This window comes from Oryctolagus cuniculus, chromosome 6 (genome assembly GCF_964237555.1).
Source record: "Oryctolagus cuniculus chromosome 6, mOryCun1.1, whole genome shotgun sequence".
Taxonomy (NCBI): Eukaryota; Metazoa; Chordata; class Mammalia; order Lagomorpha; family Leporidae; genus Oryctolagus; species Oryctolagus cuniculus.
In genome coordinates, this window is record NC_091437.1 from 142,236,451 (window position 1) to 142,248,123 (window position 11,673).

Genomic DNA, 11,673 nt, shown 5'->3' on the forward strand with positions numbered 1-11,673 from the left:
CGATGGCAGGAGCCAGGAGCCAGGTGCTTTTCCTGGTCTCCCATGGGGTGCAGGGCCCAAGCACCTGGGCCATCCTCCACTGCACTCCCTGGCCACAGCAGAGGGCTGGCCTGGAAGAGGGGCAACCGGGACAGAATCCGGCGCCCCGACCGGGACTAGAACCCGGTGTGCCGGCGCCGCAAGGCGGAGGATTAGCCTAGTGAGCCGCGGAGCCGGCCAATAAATCTTTTTTTAAAAATGCTATGCATTGATTGCAGTACATTGAGCTCCATAGAGACAGCGCCGGGGCAAGTGAGAGCCGGACGGGCACTGGGCGACTCTGTGCCTCGCTGAGGAAAAATAACTAAACATGGGCAAAGGAGATCCTAAGAAGCCGAGAGGCAAAATGTCATCATATGCATTCTTTGTGCAAACTTGCCGGGAGGAGCATAAGAAGAAGCACCCAGATGCTTCCGTCAACTTCTCAGAGTTTTCTAAGAAGTGCTCAGAGAGGTGGAAGACCATGTCTGCTAAAGAGAAGGGAAAATTTGAAGACATGGCAAAGGCGGACAAGGCTCGTTATGAAAGAGAAATGAAAACCTATATCCCTCCTAAAGGGGAGACAAAAAAGAAGTTCAAGGATCCCAATGCGCCCAAGAGGCCTCCTTCGGCCTTTTTCTTGTTCTGTTCTGAGTATCGCCCCAAAATCAAAGGAGAGCATCCTGGCCTGTCCATTGGTGATGTTGCAAAGAAACTGGGAGAGATGTGGAATAACACTGCTGCAGATGACAAGCAGCCCTACGAGAAGAAGGCTGCCAAGCTGAAGGAAAAGTACGAGAAGGATATTGCTGCATACCGAGCTAAAGGAAAACCTGATGCAGCGAAAAAGGGAGTCGTCAAGGCTGAAAAGAGCAAGAAAAAGAAGGAAGAGGAGGAGGATGAAGAAGACGAAGAGGATGAGGAGGAAGAGGAAGACGAGGAAGATGAAGATGAAGAAGAAGATGATGATGATGAATAAGTTGGTTCTAGCGCAGTTTTTTTTTCTTGTCTATAAAGCATTTAACCCCCCTGTACACAACTCACTCCTTTTAAAGAAAAAAAATTGAAATGTAAGGCTGTGTAAGATTTGTTTTTAAACTGTACAGTGTCTTTTTTTGTATAGTTAACACACTACCGAATGTGTCTTTAGATAGCCCTGTCCTGGTGGTATTTTCAATAGCCACTAACCTTGCCTGGTACAGTATGGGGGTTGTAAATTGGCATGGAAATTTAAAGCAGGTTCTTGTTGGTGCACAGCACAAATTAGTTATATATGGGGACGGTAGTTTTTTCATCTTCAGTTGTCTCTGATGCAGCTTATACGAAATAATTGTTGTTCTGTTAACTGAATACCACTCTGTAATTGCAAAAAAAAAAAAAGTTGCAGCTGTTTTGTTGACATTCTGAATGCTTCTAAGTAAATACAATTTTTTTTATTAGTAAAAAAAAAAAAAATGCTATGCATTTGCTCATTCATTCTTTATTGCCCCTCCATGTCTGCTGAAAAATATGTTCCATGAAGGCAGCTACTTTGTTGACTTTTCTATCAACAGAGTCTAAAACAGTCCCTGGCATTTAGTTGGTACTCATTTAAATAAATAATTCAGTCAAAAATGTGGTACCTCGAAGGTGAGAACTCAGTTAGGTAAAAGCATAGGAGAGAGAAGAGGGAGGGAGGGCTCCAAGCAAAGAGAAAACATGAACAAGTCAAGAAGGCACAGTTCATTCTAGAAACACAAAGAGGTTGGTGTCAGCCTGGAGTGGACACTGTTGATTGTCCAACCAGCATCCAGTCCTCCATCCTGCTTCAAATAGAACCACAATTCTGAGAATACATCCACCACCCAGATTCGTACCCAACCCACCTAACTCAACAGAACCTGGCTCTATGCTTCATTCTTTATCACACGGGTGCTGACCCCAGAAGCCCACATTTCTCTAGATTCCCATGTCAGCTTTTGGTTTGGCCCATGGGAAGCACTGAGAAGAGATAGGAAATTTCAAGGACTGAATTGCTACAACATCCACATGTTGAAATCCCAACCCTCTATGTGACTATCTTCAGAGACAAGGCCTTTTAGGAGGTAATGAAGATTAAATGATAGGACTGGTGTCCTTACTAACAGTAAGAAGATACTTCTCTCACTGCAAGTGCACAGAAGTAAAGCCCTGGAGGCCATGGCAGGAAGGCTGCTGTCTACAAACCTGGAAGAGAGACCAAACCTGGAATCAATCCTTGTGATGCTTACCAGCCTCCAGAATTGGGAGAAAAAAGAACTTTTGTTGTCAAAGTCACTCAGTCTATAGTATTCCATTATGGGAACCCAAGCTGATTTGTACAGGGAAGAGAACGAAAAATCAGGGGTATCCCTCTCCCTTGCTCCCTGATGGTGGCAGCTCTGAATCTTCTCTGGCTCCTGCCTCTTCTAGACATGGCTCCTAGTCTTGCCAGGTGACTGAGGCTCATCTTCAGCCTTTGTCCTCGTGCCTATGTCTTTGTGCCTGTTGACCTCCATGCCCCAGGCCTTCCTTATCTGTGGAACTCATTAGGTCCCGCTGCCTCAGAGCTCTCAGTGGTTCACGTATTTCTGGTTGGACTCTGCCTGATGCCGTATGGGGAACACAAAGTGCGTACGAGGGCAGCACAGCCAAGGCAAGGGAAAGGGTAGGCAGGGACCAGTCCACCCAGTTCCCTGTCCACTGACTGCCGATGGCAATGAAAGCCTTCCCTGCAGCATCTTCAGCAGGTGAACGGGCATTTTCAGGGTTCCATATTAGAAAGATCAAGTCACAGGCCGGCACCGCGGCTCACTAGGCTAATCCTCCACCTGTGGCGCAGGCACACTGGGTTCTAGTCCCGGTTGGGGGCACCAGATTCTGTCCCGGTTGCCCCTCTTCCAGTCCAGCTCTCTGCTGTGGCCCGGGAGTGCAGTGGAGGATGGCCCAAGTGTTTGGGCCCTGCACCCACATGGGAGACCAGGAGACTTGGCTCCTGGCTTCAGATCAGTGCAGTGCACCGGCCGCAAAGCACTGGCCGTAGCAGCCATTGGAGGGTGAACCAACGGTAAAGGAAGACCTTTCTCTCTCTCTCTCTCTCTCACTGTCCACTCTGCCTGTCCAAAAAAAAAAAAAAAAAAAAAAAAAAAAAAAAAAAGTCACAAAAAGCATCTCCCTGTAGCGCTGTAGCACCCAGAGGAGTCTTTAAATTTCTTTCTTCCACATCGTTTCTCTAACATGATGCAGACACAGCCTAAGACATTCCTTTTTCAAAAGGAGTGATACAGAACAAATCAGGGCCAACCTCTCTGTCTGTTGGATCAATACTACAGGGCAAGCACAAGCCTAGCCTACTTCTTCTTTGTCAATCTTTAGCAAAACTTCTTTCTCTCTTTTAGATGGCTTTTCTCCCTCTTTTCCCTCTTCCATTTCTCAGTCATTCATTCTTCTTCTTTTTTAAAATATTCTTGGAAACATTCTTCCGCCCATCACTGTCAGCAGAGCAGCGGCAATGCTCCATGAGATGCGCAGGCTTGGCCAGGGGCCTAGGAAGGCACGTGGGTGGGAGCGCTCCTCTCACGAGGAGGAGCAGATAAAGCACTCAGCACTAATGCAGCCGGGGACAAATTCTAATCTAATCAGAATCGTTCTTCAGGTGTACCGATGGACAGAAAGCAGAATCAAATGTTTCAGCACACAGAACTGACCTCTTTTAAGTGATACTAGAAATGTAATGCCCCTCAAAGAGAAGGCTGCTGAGATCTATACAAATTGCCAATATATTTTTATTTATTTATTTTTTGACAGGCAGAGTGGACAGTGAGAGAGAGAGACAGAGAGAAAGGTCTTCCTTTTGCCGTTGGTTCACCCTCCAATGGCCGCTGCGGCCGGCGCACCGCGCTGATCCGATGGCAGGAGCCAGGTACTTCTGGTCTCCCATGGGGTGCAGGGCCCAAGCACCTGGGCCATCCTCCACTGCACTCCCGGGCCATAGCAGAGAGCTGGCCTGGAAGAGGGGCAACCGGGACAGAATCCGGTGCCCCGACCGGGACTAGAACCCGGTGTGCCGGCGCCGCAAGGCGGAGGATTAGCCTAGTGAGCCGCGGCGCCGGCTCCAAATTGCCAATATATTTAAGGTTGGGGAGAAAAAGACAACAGTTCTGGAACTGAAGGGAAACAGACAATGTCAGGGCTCAAGAAAGGCCAGATTTCAGAAAAAGGCTCATGAGGGAATTCAGATAATCATCTCTCCCGGTGTCTCTCACTCCACACCAGTCTAGACTGATCTGCATCTGCAGGGGCACATGGGGATCCTCTGGCCATCTTCGCAGTGACTGGCATAGAGCCCATTACACATCAACAATGCTGGGCTGGGGAGCAGCACGGGGCTGGGAGACTCTTGTTGTTAATCTCTGAACATCAAAGAGACATATGGAGTTCTTGAGATTACTAATACGATGGTTCTATAACCTGCTTCAGCGTTTTTGTCATTTTTTTTTAAAGATTTATTTGAAAGGCACAGTTACAGAATGAGGAGACAGAGAGAGATCTTCCATATGCTGGTTCACTCCCCAAATGGGCACAACAGCTAAAGCTGTGCCAGGCTAAAGCCAGGCGCCAGGAGCATCTTCCCAGTCTCCCACATAGGTGCAGGGGCCCAGGGACTTGTGCCAGCTTCTGCTGCTTTCCCAGGCACAAAAGCAGGGAGCTGGATTGGAAGTGGAGTGGCCGGGACTTGAACCAGTGCCCATATGGGATGCCTGTGCTGCAGGATGTGACTTAACCTACTATGCCACAGCACCTGCCCCGTGTCATTTCATAACACAGTGCATATGACTGGGATCCCTCTTCATGTTGGAGAAGCTCTAGGTATTCACGTCTTGAAGAAAGACAAGTCTTCATCAATGAGGCCAGCAGGTATCAATATTCACCAAGAAACAGATACATCTTGATGACTTCTTCCTCTTCCTCCTCCTCTAGGTCTCAGATCCCCTTAGAGTGTATGCTTTAGGGAGGTGAGTGGGAAGCCATTTTTCCTTGCAAAGCCTTATGCAACTACTGAATTCAAAAAATATTAGAACAGAAATTATCCTTCATAAATTTTGAGAATCAGAGAGAGAGAAGGAAGACGGGGATCTTCCATCTGCTATTTCACTCCTCAAATGGCTGCAATAGCGATGGCTGGGCCAGGCCTAGGTCAGGAGTCATAAACTCAATTCAAGTCTCCCATGTGGGTGGAAGGGACCCCAGTACTTGAGTCATCACCTGATGCTTCCCAGGGAGCACATTAGCAGGAAGCTGGAATTCATAGTGGAGGTGGGAATCAAGTTCAGGTAACTTCCATGAGCTGGGACATCTTAAATGGCTGCTTAACTGCTACACCAAGCACCTGCTCCTCTGCAATGATCCTTTTGTAGGCCTCCAGCATTTCTGTGACAATTTGTCAGGCATCAGCTGTGCTTGTGGCCTCTGCCTGCGTATCTACTCCAGCACACTCCTTTAGCCCTAACCTCTCACTCTCTCCAAAGTACCCTTCCTGCCTCCTTCACCTGATCAGTTGTACTTGTCTTTCAACTCTCATCCCCAGGAAATTCCTTCCTGACCTTTGGGACTAACAGACTCCCTGCAAAACCATCATCTAGTGGCCTCCTGCAGTCTCCTCTGTCACATGGATCGCCAAGACAAATTGCTGATTGCTGATGTCATTCTTTGTTTAGCTCCCGCAAGGCAGTGTGGTGGCCCTAAATATGTGTCACTCAGACCTCCTGCAGCAGGAGGATGAGTGACAGCTGGCCCACATCCCAGGACGCCTCACTTCCTCTGTGCTATTCCAGCAACTGGCTGCATGCCCACCAGTGCTGGACATCTGGCCCCTCTCACAGACTACTTGTTGTCAAGGACTCCCTCTTCACCTGACCAGAACGCCCTCACACCTGCAAGTCTGGGGTGCTGCCTACCCACTGCTCCTTCCTGCCCTCTCTCCTGCACGGTGTAGGCATAGACTTGTGTGGTCATCTGAAGGCCTGCCCCACCCTCTTCAGCTCCCTTCCCTTCTTCGCTGGTGGGGATGCATATATTTACTGATGTAGTTCCTATTGCGTCTCCTGGTACAGAACGAGTGCTCACAGACATGGTAAAACCAGTTGAGGGGATATGGATGAATCAGAGCAAATTGGACTCAGTCTCTGGGAAGCCAATTCCAAGGGCATGTCCTGAGAATCAATACCAAAGCCCCATTCTGCAGAGCCTGTGGAGTGTTAAGTGACTGTTCTGATGGCTGAAGACAGACTAGTGCCAACACTATAACATCACCATCAGCATAGATTCCTTGCTGTGTTAAGCATTGAGTGACAAAATTTACAAACACTGATTAGTTTAATTCTCACAATAGCAGTATGAAGTCAATCTTACTCCCGTTTTAGAGATGAGAAACCTGAGGCTTAGTATATTAGGTTGGTTAGTTTTCCTGTGGAGACAAAAAGCCCCAAATTTTGGTGGCTTGAAACTCTCCTACGTAAATTTGAGTTCTGTTCCTGATACACTGCATCCTTCTTATCTTTCAAAGAAAGATGCTACTAAGACTCTTGGATGCAGGTATAAAGTTTGACCTCCAAATCCAGAGCAGGTGCAGCTCTGGGTGGCAAGGACCTCCCACCACCCAGAAACATCTCTGGCATATTTGTTGGAACTGAAATTCAAGGACCTGTAGGCTTGTCCGTGAACTGAAACTTCCTTCCCTCTCCAATTCTTACAATCTCCAATGGGTAGGCTTTTCAAAGCCCACTTGCTGGCTCATTCTTATCCTGATGAAAGCTGCATTTGGCCCCTTCAAAGGCCTTTTGCTGTTTTCAGTCTTCATCTTATCTTTGTGACTGTGGCCAGAATTCTCTGCTCTGGCCCTGTTGTTTCAGCCAGGCAACTAGAAAGAGCCTATTTTACTTCATTCTGCCTCTTTTTTAATCTAATGCTCCTCTTTGATATACAGTAAAATTGTCCTATCTCCCAACAATTTCAAGAATCGCCAGTTATCACAAATGACCAAAAACCTTTGACTGCACTTCACTTTGGGTCATTGGCTTTTGGTAAATGTCAAGACAGGCAAGTCAGAAAACCAACATTTTCTCTCTTTTAAATTTCAAAAATACAAATCACACCATCACGTTAAATAAGCTCATTCAAGCTGTGTCCAGCACTGCCGCTGCCACTCCCCCAACCATTCGTCCATGTTTGGAAGCTCCAATATGCTCTCCCAGGAGATGACCACAGGCATGGGCTAGGATCAGGGGATAAAACCTGCAGCTTCCACTCTGGGTGCTCTTGCCAAAACTGACAGCAACAAATGAGTCCAGCTCTCTAGCCAGGAATCCATTTTGGTCGCGGGACACTTCTCCGCTGAGAGACAATACAGGCCACTCAAGAGACAGAAATAACAGCCGGTGAAGGGAAGGAGAGGCACAGTTTCCGCCCTGTGCAACTTGTCTCTGACAGACTGCAGCCTTCCCATTCAGCACTGACGATGCCAGACGTCTTTTCGCCTTGAGCAGCAGCATCTGGTTTCCTGATTCAAACTCCTCCTTTGTCCACACGGGTTCTCTCCCAGCAGGATCTCCAGTCCCCCTAATTCTTTTTAAGCTGAACTGGAGTCCTGGGTCTGAGAAGGCTCAGCTGCCCTGGAGAATGAGGGAGTCCCAGGGAGGGAGACCTTGGTTCTGCTCCTAGGCCCACCGGCTGTATTGGCCTGAGTCTTGTGTCCAGCTGTGACCACAGCCAATACCATAACCATTTCAGTACCTCAGTTTCCCCACCCATAAAACTTAGCTCTGGGACTTGGGAGTCTTAATGAGCATGGGCTTTTCCTGGATAAGTTCACCAGGTGCCGGAAACATCTGTGGCTGGAAGCAGAATCTGCTATATAAACAGAATATAGTATTCGTATACACAAGACTGTAGCTAAAGCTCAAATGTGAACCAAGTCTTACTGCATACTGTTCAGTAGGTGTGGTGGGAAAATTCAATCGCTTCTCCTGAAGTGCAGGTTATATTTGTGGAGCTCTCCTTTATCATGTCCTATTCTTTAAACATTTTTTAAAAGATTTATTTACTTATTTGAAAGTCATAAAGAGTGAGAGTGAGAGTGAGAGAGAGAGAGAGAGAGAGAGAGAAACTTCCATCTGCTGTTTCACTCCCCAAATGGCCACAACAGCCAGGGCTGGGCCAGACCAAAGCCAGGAGCCAGGAGCTTCTTCTGGGCTTCCTACATGGGGCCAAGGACATGGACCATTTTCTGCTGCCTTCCCAGGTGCATTAGCAGGGAGCTAGATGGGAAGAGGAACAGCCAGGACATGAACTGGCACTTGCTGTGCCACAATGCCAGCCCCTGCTGCGTTCTTCTCTCAAAGATTTTCTATAAAAACAGAGGAATCAATAGTTCATAGAGCAACCCTTTCCATTTAAATCATGTAACAATACTCCAAAAATAAATATTCCAGGAAGAATGTACACTCTGTTTAAATGAGGGCAATAACTGTCTTACTCACCACTGGATCTCCAAGCTCAACACAATAATGGTTTACACTAAAAAGAATTTGTCAAGGGAGCACTGCAGGAGAGTTGTGGCATGACAGGCTAAGCTTCTTGGGACACCAGCATCCTTTATCAGAATACCAGTTTGAGTCCTGGCTGCTCTGCTTTCATTCCAGCTTCCTGCTAATGTCCCTGGAATGGGAGATCTTTCTTTCTCTTTCAGATAAGTAAAAATAAAAAACACAAATTTTAAGAAAAAAAATTACAGCCTGGGGGTCAAATACTAACTAATGCCCAATTTTATTAAATCTGATCATGTAGTGTCTAGGCTGTCTTCCCACTATACTCTGGGAGTTGAGTAATCTTTACTGAGAGTATAAGGTCCACAAAGCCTCAAATGTTTACTACCCAGCCCTTTACCAAAAAAAGGTCCCTGGTCTGTAGCCTCCTTCCCCCAGAACCCCCTCCGTCCTGGGGGACTACTACTGCAAACCACGCTCTATGCTTGCACTGTTTTCCTATGCTGCCTTTGCAACCAACCACTTAATGAATGCTTGCTATTGTGAGTGCGAAGGGCTTCACCCACACCATCTTACATATTTCTCCCAGGAATTCTGACATGTTCAGGATTACATGCATATGTAATATGATCACAGAACTAGCTTGAATTATAGGACACTGCCAGGTTTTTGTAGACTGAATATTAGCAATTTCTTATACATCAAGCTAATACTATTGTTTCCATTTTAAAGATGAGAAAGCAGGCACAACTGGCTCATGGGCACTCAGTTCCTAAGTTAGAGAGTTCCAGTATGCACCAGCTCTCTGCCTGGGGCAGCCACTAACCACACTGCTTCTTATTAAAACTTTACAATACACTTTATATGGCAAAACTTTTGCTAATTTTGAGGTAAAGAACCCAGTTTAGTACTGTTTAAGCAACACTTTCCCAAAATTTATTTGACCAGAAAAAAATTTTTTTCTCCCAAGTGGCACCTAAGAACACACCGCAAAGTTGGTATAACAGGCTTTGGGAAACAAGTGCACCACCTCCATCCCCATCAAAGAGTCTGCAATGTGTTACAGGCACTACTATCTCTGTTTACCCCACTGCAGCCATCTCTTGCCTCCCCGCATACCCACAACTGCTCCGCCTGTGCCCAACTGAAACACACAGCACATTACCCAAGGGCAAATGAAACTCCATTTCCATTAGTAATAGCCTGCCTAGTCCATGCTATTGCTGCAGGCTAATTCCACTTTCAGGAATAAGGAAACTCCACCCTTGGGTGGTGTTCCTTCCATGTTCATTTCATACACTTTAACCAACCCATACCTCCCATTTGTGATGTAAATAATCTGCATCTCCATCAAAACTTAATCTCCCTTTAAACTGAAGTTCTTTGGATTTATGCAGGCTTTTTTCCCCAATATTAGTATCCAAAATCTGAGGCTACTTCCAGTCCAGGTCAATTACACAATATATGTGTATATATTATATATGCATGGCTGTGCTTTCCTTGTTTTAAACTGTCAAGACCCCATTTATTACTCCCTGGGAAAAATATTTAAGCTCGTAACTTGTTAGAATCATTTTCACCTGCCCCCTCCTAAAATATCAACTTGGTAGGGCTGTTAGAAATCTATCATAACCAATGACAGACATCCATGCACAAAAATAGCAAATCTGGAGTTTAATATTTTATTGCCATATTTTGAAACAACTGGTTAGGCAGCTGCTACTGTTATCTTCCAATTACTTCTCATTTTCCAGAATTTTTAAAATACAAACTATAATAAATCAAATCTAAATTTCTATACGCTTATTTTAAAAGAAAAAAAGGCAGTTTCAGAAAGGACTGCAAAGAGGAAACAAACGGAAGTGAAGAAAGGGATATTGGCAGCAGGAAAGGTGAGGATTCTTTCCCAGTGCCTCCAATGATTTGTTCACCTTGAGGTCTACAGATATGCTGTCCTCTAAGTGGTACCAGGCCTCTCCATTCTTAGACTGAGCACTGAGACCGTGCAAGTTGCAAAAAATGTCTCCCTCCCTAAAATTCCATAATGTGTGCAAGAAGAAATTCCTTCATTGAAGGTGGAATTTTTCACGTTAACACTTTATCAATGTTGCTCAAATACACAAGAAATCTCTCAAGGTTTACGATTTCATATTTTGGGGAATGTTAGCTCAAACAAAATCGCCCATGATTCTGATGGAATACCAAAGTAAAGAATAATGTGAATATTTTTCCCAACATCAACATGCTTTTCATGTGTTTATAAACTGTATTTTTGGGGGCTTGCACATTCTGGCCACTCTGGCGCATGCTGGGGGCAATTGCATTCTGGTGCTGTGGCATGATAGGTTAAGCCTCCACCTACGGCGCCGGTATCCTCTAAGGTTTGTGTTCTGCCTGTTGCTCTTCCATTCCAGCTCTCTGCTAATGGCCTGGGAAAGCAGAAGATGGTCCAAGTGCTTGGACCTCTGCACCCATGTGAGAGATCTGGAAGGAGCTCCTGGTTCCTGGCTCTGGATTGGCCCAGCTCATGCTGTTGCGGCCATTTGGGGAGTGAACCAGCAGGTGGAAGCTCCGTCTCTCCCTGTCTGTGGCTTTGTCTCTAAAATAAATAACATCTTAAAAAAAATTATATTTTTGGGGCCGGTGCTGTGGCACGGTGGGTTGAAGCCCTGGCCTGCAGTGCTGGCATCCCATATGGGTGCTGGTTCGAGACCAGCTGCTCCACTTACTATCCAGCTCTCTGCTGTAGTCTCAGAAAGCAGTAGAAGATGGTGCAAGTCCTTGGGCCCCTGCACCCATGTGGGAGACCTGAAGGAAGCTCCTGGCTTCAGATCGGCGCAGCTCCGGCTGTTGTGACAAATTGGGGAGTGAACCATCGGATGGAAGACTTCTCTATCTGCCTCTCCTCTCTCTGTGTAACTCTTTCAAATAAATAAATAAATCTTTTTTAAAAAATATTTTTGCTATAAAAATAACATATATTGTAATCTGTTTACATATATTGTAATCTGTTTTCATTTTTGTTTATCTGAGAGGGAGAGAAAGAGTATACTCTCATCACTGGTTCAGCAACCAAATGCCCACAATGGTTATTAGGAAACTGACAGGGCCAAAG

The 11,673-nt window shown here is 46.0% G+C and overlaps 1 protein-coding gene across 1 annotated transcript; it reads left to right on the forward strand.

Annotated features, from left to right (window-relative positions):
• Positions 1-245: 245 nt before the first annotated feature.
• On the forward strand, positions 246-1,092 carry LOC100343946 (high mobility group protein B1). Its single transcript, XM_051858213.2, has one exon. It carries the CDS (start codon positions 350-352, stop codon positions 995-997), a length of 648 nt encoding a protein of 215 aa, XP_051714173.2. The 5' UTR covers positions 246-349; the 3' UTR covers positions 998-1,092.
• The last annotated feature ends 10,581 nt before the right edge of the window (positions 1,093-11,673 follow it).

Excerpts from the sequence above, each read along its gene's own strand:
- LOC100343946 (XM_051858213.2), top strand. The coding sequence starts at position 350 with ATGGGCAAAGGAGATCCTAAGAAGCCGAGAGGCAAAATGTCATCATAT.